General features: G+C 41.7%; 1 protein-coding gene across 3 annotated transcripts in view; it reads right to left on the reverse strand.

Annotated features, from left to right (window-relative positions):
• Positions 1 to 18,912, reverse strand: part of LOC310857599 (GRAM domain-containing protein 4-like) — a 117,650-nt gene that overhangs the window by 94,022 nt on the left and 4,716 nt on the right. For 2 of the 3 annotated variants that reach the window (XM_083763333.1, XM_083763332.1), the window contains exon 2: positions 6,232 to 6,463. In XM_083763333.1, coding sequence (XP_083619459.1) covers positions 6,232 to 6,463 — 232 coding nt within the window. Of the gene's footprint in view, positions 1 to 3,034; positions 3,125 to 6,231; positions 6,464 to 18,912 lie in introns of those variants that run through there. The other variant, XM_083763334.1, reaches the window with a different exon arrangement.

Below are 18,912 nucleotides of genomic sequence, written 5' to 3' on the forward strand. Positions count from 1 at the left end.
ATATAAAGTGATTGAAGGTGTGGGTTATCGGTGACATTTACAACAGTCACGTGACGGTAACCAGCCAATCAGAATCAAGTATTGAGACTAACCATTTTAGGAATCTACAGTTTAACCCATTGATTCTCACCCATTTTAATTTCAAGGACCCCCAAATTAAATTGATTGAAATTAGCCTAGGCCATTTCATGTTCATGTTAATTTAACTCAAAGTGTATGCTAGGCCTATAAATGCTCACATCACATCATATAGCCTACTAAATGCATTAGAAAACAAAAAGCATAAAAAAACAAATGTATGGCATTTATCTTTCCATTTCCACAATATACAGGAAAACATGGCATATTTTGGACATAGATCGAATGGTGATTAATAATGATTAATTTTGAAGCTGTGATTAATCTGATTTTTTTTTAATGATTTGACAGCCCTACTTATTTATTTACTTCAATTACTGAAACTATCTAACCTACGCGTTGTGGTGGGACATGATATGAGCTTGTAGGTCTGCTTATTTGTTACATAATTTATGGAATAGTTGTTAATAAAAATAATCAAACGCTCGGGTGGCACAGTAGTTAAGGGCCCATGCCCACCGGAGGTTGTGAGTTTGAATCCACCGCGGTGGTGCATCCGGCTTTGTCGAGCATCTATACAAACACAACTGTGCCTGTGTTTGGGGAGGGAAAACGGGCAAGAAGGGTGATATTTGTCACTGCACAACACACATACTCAATAACGACTACTGGTAGCTAAATAAGGGCCTTTCTGGGCAATGTAAACAATGGGAGTGGGGCGGGGCTCAGAAAGGCCATTCATGGCCTTTCATTAGCAGGCAACAGAGCAGGCTGCAGCACTATCTCTCTCTCTCTCCCCCTACTGGTACTAATAAGTCATATACTCGTGCTCAGATACACATAGATACAGGTGTAGGTAGGTAGGTACGCACAGACATTGCTGGTTGTAGGAGTGGTTGCACCACTCAAAAAATTAAGAAAACAAAAGGAAAAAACTAAATAACCGGTATAGTTGCAGCCCTATTTGTGAGATGAGTGAAGAGGTTTTGAATGGTACGACTCTTTGCTTGTGTTATTCCATGGCCAGACTGTCACAAAGAGTGTGTGAATGCTTTGAGATAGTAGTAGAGCGAGATAGTAGTAGAGATAGTAGTCACATGGGGTAAATTAAACCTCTCTGGTTTCTATGGGAACAAGAGCAAGATACTGTGTTATTGATATGGAGAACCAGGGGACCCCTGGTTCTCCATAAGAATAACACAGTCAGATCAACTCAGGTCCTCTTTATACTGTATTTATAATAATATTGCAAATGGGTCTTCACCAAGGGCTACAGGACCGCTATGGGGGGGTTCTCTGAGTTACTAGAGAGTAGAGCCAAATGTGTGATAGGATTTTTTTTTTTTTTTTGTATTAACCTTGAAACCGATCATCTCTATTCTGGGGGAACATTCACCAAAAATAGCAGATCGGTGTGCTTTTAGACCTTGCTATTTTTGGCAAAGAGGTTTGATGCAGAGGGGGAAAAGAGAGAAGACCAAATACATAGCCAGAGGACAAGTTTACTAAATATGGAGGGTTTCAGTCATTGAACGCCACAGACGTAATGTGTATTTCATAAAATCCCATGTTTTTGAGCTTTGAATTAATTAATAATCATCTCGCTCATATTTACCGTAAAGCAGGGCTCCCGGTCGCTAAGCAATGCTTGGCTCCAAGAGTCCTAGGAAAAAAGATCTCGTGGCCCGCACACAATGCTGGGACCGCCGGTCTTTATAGTCCTTTAACTCGGAATTATGGCTCAGATTGAGCTGGATTGAACAACACGACGATGTTGCGGCTCAATACTAAATCCTGGTTACTGCAAGGTTAAAATATGAATGCTTCTAAAGACTCTTACCGCATTTATTGCGGCTAACTGTTAGCATAAACCCCAGTTCCAGGTGCCACCATACGTGTTCACTTTAAAAGACGGAGTTTGCCCACCCCCCCGCCCCCCAGACACACTCGCTGGCTTTAACTGCTTTACGCCGTGGTTTTATTTTCAATCCCATAGCTGGAGCGGTGGGGCGTTGACATAGGAACCGGACCAATGTTAAACGCTGCTGTGGGACTCAACAATTATATAGACGGAGTATACGTTGGGGTACGTATATACGGACCTGGGATATGACGCCCCCTAGCGTCGGGGTACGTATATATACAGTATGGGCATGGGAAAGAAATAATTAAATAGATTATGATCACATTAGCTTTAGCAGATTTTGGCTTACTATTTTTGGAGAGCTGAAAACGGTTCTCCAAGCGAAATAGAACGGGAGTATATATGGTGGCAGTAGCCAACAGCGCCCGGGGGTTTTAGGGGCGGGTTATGAGTTATTATAATAAATCCAACATTGATAGAAAAGATAATATATGAACATTTTTAATCTGCAACACACTTAGGTAGTGGTGGGGCCGGGTCCCTGCTGAAGGGGTCCTTGGCCTGGGAAAAACAAAAGGAGAAAAAAAAGGGGGAAAAAAAACATTCCTTTCAAAATGTTAAAAATGGTAAATGGTAAAGCGCCTTTATCCAAGGCGCTTTACAGAGATTGTGCATTACATTCACCCAGTCACACACACATTCATACACCGATGGCAGCAGAAACCATGCAAGGCACCAACCAGCACATCGGGAGCAATTAGGGGTTCAGTGTCTTGCTGAAGGACACTTTGACACCAACTCTGGGGGAGCCCCGGGTTCGAACAGGCAACCTTAAAATTGTGGACAACCACATTCCTTGGCGGCCCCAAGGGACATATAGGAGTTCACTATGAACCAAACATAATAAGCATACGGTATATAGATTTCACTATGACTCAGATATAACCTTATATCTATGACTATGACTCAGACATGAGTGTTTGTGTCATAGTATTACTATACATAGTATTGCTATTCTGCAGTATAGCAATGATTACAGAATCAGAATACAAAGTTAATAACACTTATTTTAACAAAAGAATAGCACTGCACCTTTAATCCCATATTACCGTGGAGTCTTCTATGTGTGCGATACCTTGACAACATCAAATATGTGCAAATGTCCAATAATCCAAAATTGCCTGTTTCTAGCTTCAATACAGAGGAGCTTGACCTGTATTTCAGTTGGGTTCCTGCACAAAGACAGAGACAGTGAGTCTCTGCTCAGCAAGGAGACAATGTAGGCTACTGCAGAGGGTCACAGTCAAGGTTGCCAGATTTAGTAAGAGAAACAAGCGGCCGGGTCACCAAAAACAAGCCCAAAAGAAGCAACCTGTTTTATCAGTTGAGAAATATTTGAAAATAGACGAGAACTACAAGCTTGCTTGTGAGCTTGTAGATCAGCTATTTTCAAAAGATGTGAAATATTTGGACTATTTTTGAAACATTTTATCTACAGAAATCTTGTATGCGGGTCCCTGGCGCGAGTGACAAATTCTCGTACCAGTTGCCGTGCGCTCCCCCCCCCCCGCGCCCACCCGCCTCCCCGTTCTCAGCGCGAGCTCCGAGCAGAGAGAAGACAATGAATCTGCAGCATGACAGCCAGGCAACGCTGAAGCGGCACAACAAGCTGATAATAATAATATTCATGTAAGTTCACAGAGGTTTCTCTCTATGGAGAATAACATGGGGTCATCTTAAATCGTCTCATAAGAATTTACATAGCGGTCCAAAAATAAACAAACCGTCTCGGCAATATTGTTGGGGAGGTCTGTCTGTATCGTTTACGATAGTCAGTCATTCAGATTTGTGCAGTCTGTCGCGTGGTCATGGCCAGTGGAGTGGGGAGGCGGTGGGCGCGGGGGAGCCCACGGCAACTGGCACGGGAATGTTTTCAGGTGTTGGTCCGCTGACAAATATAATTAATTTGGGGTACTGGACATGAACCACTGGTTTAAACAGACGTAGGAAACTCGCCCAAGTAAGCAACTCCACAAAACAAAAATGCAACCCACAACTACCAATATTTAGAAGCAACTATACAGAAAGTGAAAGACAAGGCCAAAGTCACTTAATAAGCAGACTTGGCAACAACATAACCCAAAACACTAGCAAGGATGAATGACGCTTTAAAGGGAGGTTCATGTTTGAGCGGAGCCACAAACATAAAATGCACTTGTGCAGAATGTTTCAAAGGCAAGGCTTTGAAAAGAAGGAAAGGACATGTTCTACACCATGACATGCACCACAGATGCACTGGGAGGTAAACTGGAGCCGAAGGAATGCACTGAAGTCATTAGACAAGCTTATGAATATTATTCAGTTATTGACCTCTTCTCCAAAAGGAGTACACTTTGTCTTCTTCCTTGCACAATAACTTGTCTTCTGTTGATATGTATTGTTTCTATTTCATATTACATCGTGCTACTAAACTGAACATCATAAGCAATACGTCTTGATGATTGCAAACTTTGTCAGATAATCGGTTCAGGAAAATACAAGACATATTTCACAGAGAAGAAAATAAGGAGGAAGTGTTTTCTACACCAAAAAGGAGTAGGTGCCCCTAGAGGTAAAAACAAAGGGGGAGAAAAAAAACATGTTCCTTTCTTTTACTGAATAGTTCCCAGATTGGGTAACAAGAAACAATAGAGACTATAAACTACCAAGGTTTGACAGAGATTATATTAATGTTCCATTATCCTACAAAACGTAATGTTTTGCTAGTTATTTGGGGGCCCACCAATGGTCCCGGGCCCACAGGTTGAGAATCACTGGATTCATGTCAAAGCCGTCAGTCAGCCTTGGCATGCTGGGCCTATGGGTCAGTCAGTCAGCCTTGGCATGCTGGGCCTATGGGTCAGTCAGTCAGCCTTGGCATGCTGCGTCTATGGGTGCCACAGCTTGTGCCCGTGTGACGCACGCAGCCGTTGGAGGGCATTCTCTCCATCTTGCCCGAGAGGAGAGGACAAGATCAACAGGAAAGGGACTGAATAAACAGGAACGTCATGTATCAAGGGAGGGGGGGGGGGGGGGGGGGGGGAGTGAGAGAGAGAGAGCTTCTGGCAAAACCGCCTCCAGGCAAAGTGGCCAGCAGCTGCAACAAGGCAGCATCTAAGCAAAGAGAAGTGACTGGACTTAATTAATGAAGATATTCTGGAAGGTCCCACGTAATACTGAAGGAGAGAGATTTCCAAAGAGTTTGTTTAATTTAGATGTAGTCCCCACTCCCCAGTTCAAATATGAGTATCGGGGATTGATACATCCAATCAAACAAGAAAAAAATCATTCTCGCAAGAGATTTCTGTAAATATTTAACATTATTCCATGAATGTCTTAAAAGAAAAAACACATTACACATACTGTACAGATAACAATGCCAAATCTACAATTTCCACAAAATGTTAATATTGTTTATTGTATATTGCCGACAGAATACTTTGTTATGCTATGTTCATGAATTGAATAGTAAATACCACAACAGATACAAGTCCCCAGAACTTGTTTGTTTAAATGTCTGACTGTACCTCCTGCTGTTAATATTTCTGACTAATACAAAATTCAAACAAAAAAATCACCTGTGCCTGGTAAATAACCCTACAGTATATACTTAGTTAAACGGGCCCCCCACGGCGCTATACTAGGTCCGCTCCTTTTTTCCCCTCTACAGTCTACAGTGTAGAGACTCTGCATAAACCTTGTTGGCACAAATAAAATAGTAGATTGACAATCTAAGATTGTCTCGGCCCAGAATAGAGATGCTAGGATTGAAGTACTATTGAAGTGACTTCCATCACTTGGTACGGTACACCATTCACCACAGTACAGATTGCCCTCTGGGGTGTCATTACTGAGAGCATTCAGCTGACCTGGGGCGCAGGAGGAGCACACATCACGATGATTAAAGCACACAGATGAGGCACAGGTTGAGTTGCCAAGCGTCCCTTTGCAAGGGATTCCCGGATTCCTGCGCTATTAGGCAACGGTTTCGTTTTTGTCGTTTAGTGTTTAGTGATCCCCATTGCAATAGCAGCAGCTACACTTTCTGGTGGTCCTTGGGGGGGGGGGGGTCCCCAACATATATCAAAATCAAAAATGTCATTCATAATGAATTCGTAATTGAGGCAAACGTTTGAAATAATGGTGATATTGAATTGAATATCGCCCAGCCACTAATATGCAGCCTTTGATCGGCAAGAAACGTTCATGACAACGACCAATTTTCCAAAAACAAGGCAAAAGGTAAATACCTCCGCCTGCAGTTGCAGGTCAGCCAGCTCCTCTAGGTCTTTGGCGGAGGAGGTCCGAGGGGGCTTCATCATGATGTCGTCGTTACATTCGGAGTCAGAGTTGTTGGGCGACTCGGCCAGGTCCAGGAACTCGTCCCGCCGCTGGCCCCGGAAGCGGATCTTGTCCAGCCGCTTTAGCATGGTCAACAGCACAGTGCTCTGGGTCTTTATCTTAACATGGTGAACAGCAGCCCTGTAGAGAACCACGACAGAGAGACAAACGGGAGGTTTGTGATAAGCTTTTTGTTACAAAAGGAATCAGGGTGCAACTCTTACATACCCCCCACAGCCCCCCATCTTCCCATCCCCCGGCTGAATTTGTCGGGTTTTGGGCACCCCACCGACTTCAAATTCTACACACCCGTTCCACCCCACCACAGTGCCGGGAGTGCCCGGTGTCGAGGCGGTCGGACCCACGGTTGTCCAGAACCGACCCAAAAAGGCCTCTGCCCGGGCTCTGGACAGGGCCCCTGCCCATTGTCCATATATGGAACTGGCCTGCATAGACTCCATATTTGGGCATGCCTGACAAAGAACTCCATATATGGGCATAAAAGGGACACAGACATAATATCTGGGTGGGGGATGCATTTATAATGAATTGCATTTTTTATAGCGCTTTTCCAAGTGCTCAAAGCGCTTTAGAAAGGTTCATTCATTCATACATTGGAAGGTGAAGCAGCGAACAGTCAACGCCAGCGTCCTCACTTCCCACATTCACACACAAATGGTGGCGAGCTCTCACCGACCAAATCATTGGAGGCAATGTAGGGTTCAGTGTCTTGCCCAAGGACACTTCGACATGTGGACAGGAGGAGCCGGGATTCAAACCACCGACCCAGGGATCATTGTACGACCTGCTCTACCTCCTGAGCCACAGCCGCCCACACCGGAGCTGGCCGGTTCAACTTCTGACATCACAACACTCCATATTTGGGCTTGCTCCATATAAGAATAAAGGGACACAGAGAGACAGATACAGAAATCTCCATATATGGGCACAAAAGGGACACAGACAGATGGGTGGAACGGGTACTCTGACACTGTAATCAGTAGCACCTGTGTTTCGACGGACGCGCAGATATGGAATCAAACTGGTGAGCTTAATTTTCATTGGCTTTTATTGATGTGGGCACGTTTTCGTAATTAAAAAAATAGTTTTATGGACTTTTGATATAAAAACACAGAAATTAGAATTTGCCCATTTTTTTGGCATCCATTGTTAGGTATGCCCATATGATGACCACGGATATGGTCTAAAAGTGTGAAAACCGTATTTCTCATTTCACTACAACTTTAAAGGAATAATAGTTCACCCCAAAATGACATTGATTACACAAAGACTCTTTGCGTCTCCACAGGGAACTACTGCTAGTCATCACATTATTGGCTTAGGAACGAGACAAACACTAAAGCATAGTCTCCATGAGGAGAGTAATCAATAGGAAAAAAAATACTTTTGGGTTGAACTATAATCCTTTAAGTCACTTGTTTTGACATTTTAGCCCAAATAGATGTGGCTAGAAACACTGCACAGTATATGAAGCATATGTTGATGAATCCAACAGGATAAAGTAAATAAATAAATATATGTATATAATAAATATAAAGTAAGTCAATATTAAATGTTGTGAGATGGAGGATGACTGATTTAAGCAGTCACACCTGGCCTGAGTCAAACTAGAACTGGACTCAGAGCTGGGTGTGGCTGTGCACCTGTTGTGCATGGACTTGATCAAGGCACAACAGGATAAATCAGTCATCTCCACAAACACTCAGGAGAGAGCCTCTGTCCGGATGTAAAAAATTTAAATTGTGAATGATTCCCTGAACTGAGAGGAATAAAGCTACAAACTTAAGGAAGCTGGCCTGTGTGGTGTCCTTCCTTGCCCTGGGTGGTGACTAGTCGGTATCCATATTTTGATAGAATAAACGCAATGCTGCAGCATGTATCAGAGCAGCACCTCCTCACAGCAAAGGCATTCCAAATTATGTTAAATCCAGTGGATAACAGTGGGACAGTCACTTTGAAAAACAGAATGAGTGTTACTGCTAGTTGTGATAAGGTAGAATTTATCTACCTTCATTAATTCTTCATTAATAGCCAATAATAATTCATTATTATAGAAAAAGGCTGCTGCTGCTGTTCATAAAAATGTCAAGTTTGTCCCATATTTATTGGGCTTCAGGCTGAATTTCTGTCGGGCTAGGCTAGGCTCAGATTTCTAGGCCGGATTCAAGCCCTTTGCTGTGATGCAAATAAGTTAGCAAAATAGAAATTTTAACAGTTAAAGTAACATTTAACCATTATTTAGATTATCGCGATAACATTGTTAATCGCAATTATTTGGGCCACAACATTGTGGTCTCATCCCTAGTCATACTTAAAAGCTCAGTAGTGCTGGTCACTGAGCAACCCTCCTTTTGCAACTAGGGATTAAATGCTAAGAGCCCTACGCTTTCCATTCACCAAAATGTTAGCCTAGTTTGCCTATACGCCATCCTGTGGGCGTAGCACTGCAACCTTGGTGCAAAGTGTGTAGGAGGCCACACTGTACCGAGATGAAAAGATATCAGCAGCCTACAGTACATGTGTTTTTTGTCATCGCAAAAGCATGGCCTTGTTGCAAAACTTGCATTGTGTGGCGTTGACTTGACACTTCACATTGTTTAAAACAGTGGGCCTGTGAGGATGACTGCAAGTGCGCCCCCAAATAATTGGCCAAAATCTACGATTTTATTGATATTACTGTACTGTATAGCATTAATAATACAAAAAGATTATGGTACTTGTAATACCAACAAATAGGAACTTAAAGTATTAGTTCCATTGATCCAAGCCACAACGCAAACAATGGAAAATCAAGGAGCCTTTGTTGGCAAATTGTAATATGTTGAGCTTTGGAGAGAAGACAGAACAGAACACTATAATTCTGAGCTGTAATGGAATGGATTATGTGAATACAAGCACGCTGTAATCATGAATGTTGTTTTGTAAACCCATCCAAATTATTTACCACTTAAATGTTATTTTATATCGGATTGTGACGTGCTATGAGCTTGTATATCTACTATGTTCACTTTATACATTTTATATGTATAAACAACTATTTGTTATAACAGATTTAATTTATTAATTCCATGAACTGTTCCACCCCTACAAAACTGTCCAAGTAAGTAAGTTACGAGGGTCTGCTAAATGCCTAACCTTTAGGCATTTGGCAGACTCTCGTAATTTACAGCGATTCACAGTTGAATAAAAAACACAAATCTTGTATATAGTCAGGGGATGAATACATTCTGGGAATTAATTTCTTACCAAGAATTTTCTTCACCAATGTGTTTGTAAAGGTGTCTACTAACATATAGCACATTGGTTTATATTCAACCACCCTAGGGGAATATTTGACAGCTGCTGAAAGTTGGGGTACCATCCAACCATTATAAGGCAAAATGTTCTAAATGTATTTATTTATTTATGTATTCTTCAAGTAGCATGTGGCATGTCAAACTAGGGTGTTTTCATGATTCTGAATCCATTCCAAGCATTAGTTATGCATGAAAAACAATCCTTGGCCTAAAAATGGCCATAGTCATCATCACAGATGGGATGAGGTCAGCACATTAGGGCACATTTGGGCAAGTGGCTATGGCCAAACTAGGAGGTCTATGGCCAAACTAGGGGTCAAACTAGAGGGTTTTCATGATTCTGAATCCATTCCAAGCATTAGTTTTGCCCAAAAAACACTGCATGGGCTGAATTTAGCCTAAGGAGTGTTTTTTGTGCAAAACGAATGTTTGGAATGGGTTCAGAATCATGAAAACCCCCTAGTTTGACCCATAGTTGCCCAAATATGCCCAAATGTGCTGACCTCATCACAATTGTGATGACGGCCATGGCCATTTTTGACCCAAGGAGTGTTTTTCGTGCAAAACGAATGCTTGGAATGGATTCAGAATCATGAAAACACCCTAGTTTAATGTCACATGCTACTTAAAGCATAATGAACTTTAGAACAGTTTGCCTTATAATGGTTGTATGGTATCCCAAACAGCTATTTAACATAGCTGTTTAACAGCTGTTTAACATAGCACCCTAGGGTGGTTGAATAGAAACCTTTACAAACACATTGGTGAAGAAAATTCTTGATAAGAAATGTATTCCCAGATTTGACATTATATTGATAATATTCCCGGACTAATAGGGTCCCTGGCACAGTGGCACAATATATTTTCAGATGACATGAACATGTTTGAAAACCACTGTCTTTAAACATCTGGAAGCAAGCAAGCCCAGATAAGCAAACAGATTGTTATTAACAGATTGCAGAATGGGTACAGTTCAAGGAAGGTACACGTAAATACAAAAACTGCTAAGAGGATAAAACCATAAAAATACTTGTTTACATCAGGTTCCTGTTACTACACAAAAGAGAAGGTGGTGCCCCCAGAGGCAAAAACCTTTCCCGTTTCTTTTACTCTCTTAGAAGAGTTAATATTGTAACCTGACCAGAACATTCACATAATGTTCAATCTGCATGGAGGTAGTGTAGATTCAGAGAAATTAGGGTATTTTGTCTGACCGTAAACAAGGAAGTAATGGGTGCGCATTCCCAGGCAGGGCAGGGCTGAGCAAAACGTTGCTTAGCAACGGCCATTTAAAATAATATATATATTTTAGCTATCCCGTTTTACAATTACCTTAAGACGTCACCACACGTCCGAGGCACGCCACGGTTAAAGTTGATAAGACGTGTGTGAACGTCCTGGGCATCAGAAGTGTTAATCTCGCTCAAATCGGTTATTTCGGTTAATGATTTCCCTAATTTCCACAATTGCGTGCGTTCATGAACTGTCCCAAAACCGTTCAGCTGGTTTTAGGTTCAGTTGATAATTAACAGTTCCAACTTGTGTGGAGTCCAGACAGTTGCCACCAGCCACCAATCTCTCGATAGATACTTTATTAATCCCAGAGGGGAAATTGAATTGAATTCTGAAAATAAATGTATGTTCTATGTTGCTATATCAGTGCTCCTTATGTCAAGATCCCTATAATTATATGTAGCCTATTGTATATTGTTGTTGTATTGTTGTAGCCTATTATTAGGCTTATTATTATGACACTTTTTTAGTTATCACCTTAAAAATATAATTTTGGTTATTTTAGACTATCAAACGATAATTCAAGATAATTCATTCAAAAATGTATTTGATTAGCTGCTGATTAGGCTGCTATTCAAAAAAAGACAAACTAAATTAATTGAATTATATAATTGAATTAAAGCAACTCATGATATCTTTAGCCTTATTCTGACTGCATACATTTGATTAAAGAATAGATACACGTGTGTCAGTCTAAAAGGAACAGTAGTCTTCTGAACTCAAATAGGTCATTTAAAAATAAATATTCAAGCCACATGTTTTGTTCTTGATACTATAATCGTTGTTATGTGTCATATTTTGCTTTGCAGTCGCTACTGTGCATGTGCGACAATCCGCAGATTGTAAGGGAAGAGATGCAGATAGATACTCTACTGCCTTGCTTTGTCGAGGCTCACACAAACAAGCCCTAATACCACCACTTTTATACTGAAATGTGCAGAATGGAGCGGCCCATTCGTGGTGCTATATAGAACACAACAATGGACATATTATAGCATTATTATGGTTATTATTAGAGCCTGCTTCATACCGCATTTATGCCTTCTGATATTTGATACAGGATCATTTCTGGGCCAGTATATATTTCAGTGTTCTGAGATGGTGTCCCTGGCATGGAAGTGGCTTTGTGAGAATAGTATTGGAGGCAGACTGGCATGGTGCTTACATGTTCGTATTAAAGTGCCGTGATTTTTTTCCACCCTAAGACATGATCATCAGGTCTTATTGTTAAATAAGGAGGTATAATTTTTTCAAAAAAAGTGTACAGTATTTGTTAAAATGTTTTTTTTATGTGGGCACACCCACCAGTTCATTGAGTATGCCTGGTTTGCCTGGTGGGTGGTGATGGGTGGTGATCCACCTGAACTGAAGACCCCACAGCTGTAGTTGTATGATAAAGGGGGAGGGGCTGATAGTGTGATGTCACTACATTACCGTTTCATTCATTGGCCCCTTTGACTGTCAAGGGTTCAGCCTCCAGGAAGAAACCCTAAATACAAAGTTAATAGAGCGTCGCAGTCCCGCCCCCTCGAGATACCCGGAAAAGAAATCGCCGTTCATTTTCCTCATAGTCTTTAAATAAATACTTTAAGAAATGCCTATGGGACAAATGCATTGGGATTTATTTCCTGGGCCACTCGTTGTTCTGAAAGGGGGAGGGACTGCAACGCTCTATACACCATTGCACATAAAAACGACTCCAGGGTATCTAATGAAGTACTGTCACCTCATAGACACATGAAAAACTGGAAAAATACAAAAGATGTGGCACTACCTCTAAAGGAACAGTATATCTTTTCTCCCTTTTGTTCACCCAAGCTCATGCGGCATATGCACAAGCTCTTATGATGTGCTGTGCTTCATTATAATCAATAATGGAGAGTTAGACCTTCATTCAGCCCAGGACAAATGAATCATACTGTGTAAAACCATAGTGGATGAGATGGAGAAGACAAAACTAGCTAATGGATGTAAAAGGAGAATTCTTTCTTTGGTGTAATGGACAGCAGACACTCAGAACTAGCTACAAAAACAGCAGATGGTGTTACAGTGAGACACGCAGCCTCTATGCACGCAGCTATACATCTCCTTACAACAGTACTCTACCGGATTTTCAATGAGAGTGGTTATTGCACCATGTTTGCACATTTATGAGAAAATATAATAATCGGCAGTTTTTTTTTTTTTTTGCACCTATACTAATAAAAAGCAATTAATATTGAAGCCGATAATCGCCCTTTGCCGATCTCCATTGCTCTGTAAAGGTCCTATACAAAATGTATGTATGTATGTACAGTATGCATGTACAGTATGCATGTCGGTGTCCTCTCCTGTTTATATTTGAAGTCACCATCAACAGCCAAAAAGGGACCACCATTCTTGGTGACGTAACTAAGGTTGGAATAAGGTCAATAACAGGTCTAAAGGATTTAGAACAGCAGTTGTATTAGACATTAGTTAGTAGCACTCAAAGTAGAGATACAATACAAAGTGGTGATGCCAGTGGTGAGCGCACCTCATGGCGTGCTCTGCATGCGCACAAGTAGGCCATACATGGATGATGGATTGCATGTGTGCAAGGCGCAAGTTGGCATCTCGACAGTGCATTTCTAGTAGTTATTATTATCACCTGGAACCCCTCAAGGACCTTGACCCCATTCTGAGAACCAATAGTTATATCTACTGCATCAAAAATACCATAATGTCAGACAATGTCTAGACTGGAACTCACCTATGCTTTTTATGGCATAGGCAGCTCCCGGCAGGATCCGCCCGGAGAAACTATGCGCAGCTGCTGGACAAGAGACTAATTAATTAGAGCGACAGGGAGAGAGAGTAGTGTGTGTGTACATGTGTGCGTTAATTTAACAAAGGTGCAGACAATCAGAAAATCAGCAGAGAGTGAGCGCTACTCTATGCCGAATTGAAGTGGACTCTGCCCCAGACTTTCTTTCTCCCTGGAAATAAAAACGACTGGGTTTCCGAGGCTAGACAATTTCTGTATCTGTTGTACTAATGCTTCTTGCCAATAACTGTTATACATAACATGATAAATGGTACCCGATTGACAGGGCAGTGGTTCTCAATATATTTCATGTCAAGAACCACCAAAATCAATGTGTATTTGGCCGCGGACCCCCATCTGAAAATATTTTGTGCCAAGGAGGACCCCATAGGTTTTGTGGCGTTAAAATGTAAAACAAATATTCAAACTATATATATATATTATTTTTTGGAGTGGAGTGGTGCAACCACTCCAAGGAACAGCAATGTCCGTGTTCACCTATGTGTTCACCTATGTGTCACCTACGTTAATGAGCACCAGTATATGACTATTAGTACCAGTAGGGGCACTGTTGTGCGCTGTTGAGAAAGGGGGGGGGGGGGGCAGTTGCACCACTCAGTTCACACGGGCGTGATTATTTTTATATATATAGCTGATCTGCTGATATGCCGCCATGAGAATCCTTTGAGAAGCGATGCCTTATTAGACCACGAACCACCATAACTCAACGTTACAGCCACGTAAGGGTCCATTTGGTTCCTCACTAACCATAATTTACCAGGGGACACTTTGGAACCCCTTCAAGGACCCGTTCCCCATTTTGAGAACCACTGTTCTCAAAAATGCATTTAGGGAACATGTATTTGTGGGATGAGCGGCACAGCCGAGTGTGTACAGTAGGTTGCACCTACTTTATGAAAATGAAAATATTCTCTGCCGGTGCCAAACTGCCTATTCTGCAGTTACAAAGCAGGCTTTTTGAGAATGTTAATTTCCCTCAATGTTCAACATCAAAATCTACATTTTGCTGATATACAGAAATAATACAAAAGCCTAAAAGGCATATTATATTCCTTATTCAAATATTTATTTGACCATTGACGAAACGGCCAGGGAATGGCTTGACCACACACGTGCGCAGACAGCATTACTGTACATTCAGAGAAAACCACCCAATGGTAGAACCGCTTACTGCATGAATTTGATTAATTATGATTAGTTATTAACTGTTAAGTTTAACACTCCAATTGCCCGTGGTTATTTAATCCATTAAATCATAGCACCCGGCGATTTATAGTAGCGGAGCACTTTTACCGACGGACCAGATGTTAACCCGGATGTGGCTGTAGCAGCTAAATGTAGCCAAAACACTCTAGAGCCGATCAATAACGGGATGTATGATTACATCTAACGGGACTAGCGACGGGACCGCGTCTAAGACATGATTTTTTCTTAGAATTGGACGGGATGATTTAGAATAGATCAAGAGTTAACGTTTCAAGATTTTCGGTCTCGTTGGCAAAACAGGGGGGGGGACATTTTCGATGACGTCCCACTGTTACGCAACATCAACAGTGATCGGTTTTTATATCAATAACCTCCGTCTTTGTGATAAAACTTCGTCCTGGGAGCTGGCCTGGGTGTTACTAATTGAAAGGACAGTGAACTTTGTCCTGGGCGATCGGGGTTGATTAATTTCTTAACGGTGATGAATCGATTAACAATTAACATCCCTAGTTACTATTGAATTATACTTGTCATTTACAGTTTCAAATACAAAGAAACACATACTCTCACAAACGAACAAACACGCACACACACAATCCCACACACCCACTAACATACACAAACAGCAGCACACACACATAATTTGTTTGGTCTCAGTTCCCAAGCAGCTTTTTCTTCCATTCCAATACACATGACACCCAGGGGAGAAATGCCACAGGCTTAACTACTGTAATGAGACAGAAACTAGGCAGGCACCGAGCTTTTGTCTGAAGTGAACATAGTACCAAAGCAGAAGAATGCAGTATGCTGTGCTACTCCCCACAATGTAGATATTTAGTAAAATACCGCCAAAAAGGTGGCATTGTGAGCTTCCGGTTCTTCCTCAGACAAAGAAACAAACGAATACAACATCAAATAGGCCAAGGGTTCCCAAACTTTTGAAGCCGCAACCCCCCTAAAATAACAATTTTTGAACCCGTTCTGAAGCAGGGTCCAGTGTGTTGACTGAGCACTGACGAAAACAACAGTAAGAGCTGTAAGAGGCTAATGCTTGCTAAACAAGGCAAAACGAGCTGCTACTGCCAGTCACTGCTGCCAGTAAACTGCCGTTTGCTATTCGACGCCCTCCAAGAAGGGCAGACATACAAGCATGTACAATTTATAATCTTACAATGTAGGTACTTAGCAGATGCTCTTAATCCAGAGCGACTTAGTAAGCAAGAACAACATGGTAATAATAATAATAATAATAATGAATTGCATTTTATAGCGCTTTTCCAAGTGCTCAAAGCGCTTTACAATGGTTCATTCATTCATACAAAATGGTCATCAAGAATCATAAGCAAGCTACACGTAAGAACCTAGCATCTGACTAACAGTAGAGCTGTACAGTGAAGCTATGAATATACAGTTAATACACAGTATAGAGTGCCATGTCTACATAAAATGCTATCTAAAAAAATGATCTATTTCAGAAAATACCTGGGGGATTTTCTTTTTTTTAATTTTGCATTCTGTAAACAGAAATCTTCCATTCTTGGAGTCATTAACACCAAATATTTTCATGGTGGGTGTCCGCAGGCCGCCGCCATTAATACTTTAAATAATTTGGGGTCCTTGACATGACAATGTTTGAGAACCACAGCTCTAACACCGTAGCAAAACAGAATGAAGGAACTGGAACACGACTCCTTCAAAGATTCAATCAGACAGACTTGTTGCTGAGATTCAGAGGGCCAAGGCGAGCGGATTTTAGGCCTGGCCTAATCATGCAAAACACAAACAAGCAATCCAACAGCCAGGAATCAATAAATCCATAAATATTCAGGATGGCCAGGGCAGGGCCTTGGGATCAAGGATCGTGATGAGGTAATAAAAAATGTAAGTGTGTGAAAGGAACACTCAGTGCTTTAACTGCTTTTACAATGGCTCTTTATTTCCAAGAGACTGCATTACAAGATTACCGTAGTTCAGGGAAACGGCAGCATGTCTTCAAATAAATGTGGTTTGTACTTTGAATGACAATTGAAAAAGGGGTTTGGTGTGTGACGTGTGTGTGGAGGTATTTTGGTAAATAATTACTTTATTGAATAAACGACAACGTTTCGATCTTAGTAGATCTTCGTCAGGTCAGTATACAGATGCACACATAACAGATGTACAAATACAAGCAACGTGATCCGTTTTTGTGGCGAAGACATTTGGGGCTCTATTTTTCTCCATGCTAAACCCCTTATCCTGACCCTAAACTACTTTGCCTTGTTTTACTATTTAAAAAAAAAACGTTGTTGAATAATTAAAATAGCGAATCTACAAGCTCACAACGTGTCCATGTAGATTGGCTATTTTAACTGTTTAAAATGTTTTTCAAAATAGTAATATAAGGCAAAGTAATTTAGGGATAAGGAGTTTAGCATGGACGAAAATAGAGCCCTTGGCGTGGATTTAAAAAAAAGTGGTCAATGTACAGTACAGTCGCAACGTGGTTGCAAACAGGTCTTATCTGTTCTTATCTATTTTACTTTTTAAGTCTGGTAACGATCTAATGGGAATGTGTCTAGACTAGTAGAGCACGGTTCTCAAGCTGTGGGTTGAAGGTCCCCAGATGACAGTGACAATTAAAGGACTTTAAAATTGTAATACCTTTTTAATACCTGAAGAAAAATAAAAGAAAGAAGACGATTAAAAAGTAATTAAAAGAAAATCAAACATTGGCCAAATTGTCAAATAATAATAGAAAGAGGCAAACATTGTCACAACATGCATGTACAGTATCTGTGGAACAGAGTCAAACTAAATGGACTGCTACAATTCAAATGCTTGTCAGGGCAGGGGGGAGGGGGGGGGTCCGCCAGTTAAAATGTGATTATTTTGGGGGGCCACGGTCTGAAAAGGTTGACCAATGTTCTAGTAGGGTATGTGACATACGTACATGAAAATGTGCATGTTGTGTGTTGCAATAGGTCTCCTGAGTACACAGCCCAGTGTAATGGGCAACATACACAGTTTGTGAACAGTAGCAGCACAGTATCGACGTGCATGAAGTGCCACCCATTAGCACAAAAAGAACGCGGTATTCAAAATATTGTTTCACCGCGCGGCAAAGCCTGTAAATAGAACAGCAGCGCATCTGGGGACCAGGCAAGGCATGAACGCGCACCTGTGTCTGACGCCAACCAGTGTGGGATAAGTCCATTGAAAATAAGGGAGGCTGTTTCTATTTTTGGGGGGGGGGGGGGGTTTATTTATGCCTTTATTGATAGTGAACAGTATAGTAGACGGACAGGGGGGGGGGGAAGAGAGAGAGAGAGAGAGAGAGAGAGAGAGAGAGAGACGTCGGGTTCGAGTGTCGAAGCCGCGGCATGCCATCCGGCTGGCTCGGCAGCCTAGGTTGAGCTAACCAGACGGTTGAGCTAACCATCTGGGCCTGGAGGCCGCTGTTTTGACGTGCGCCTTTTGCAGCCTGTGTGTTGCCCTTAAGACGGTCATCAGTGGTAAGGTGAGACAAACAGCTCCGTGCTTACTAAAGAACTGTCTATTACACAAGAATGCTGCCAAGCCAAGGTGCTGATTGTTTGTTGACTGAAGGGTTTCTCATTCTTAATTCTGACCGGGCGACCACGCATCGCCCAACCGCCCAGCTCTAAACTCTGAAAGTGACTCTTGTTCTGTAACATGACATTTTCGGTCTCCCAAAGCCCCATTGCCCACAGCCAGCAGCACCCCTCTGAGGCACTCAACATAAGTTGAATGAAGTGTATAGGTGCGTTGTTGAATCTCAGCCAATGTGAATAATGGCCAGCGGGGACCAGGTAACCGTATTTGGAAACGGTTTGATTCAAATTAAACCGACTCAGTCAGACTCAGTGTGAATCCCCAATAAGACTCTCTGGTTTAAGACCGTCAACTGAATGCCTAAATTGCGAATCGCAAGAGGCTGAAACTGTTTGTGTAAGAGGGAAAGGTGT

This window comes from Protomyctophum parallelum (genome assembly GCF_964188405.1).
Source record: "Protomyctophum parallelum genome assembly, chromosome: 4".
NCBI lineage: Eukaryota > Metazoa > Chordata > Actinopteri > Myctophiformes > Myctophidae > Protomyctophum > Protomyctophum parallelum.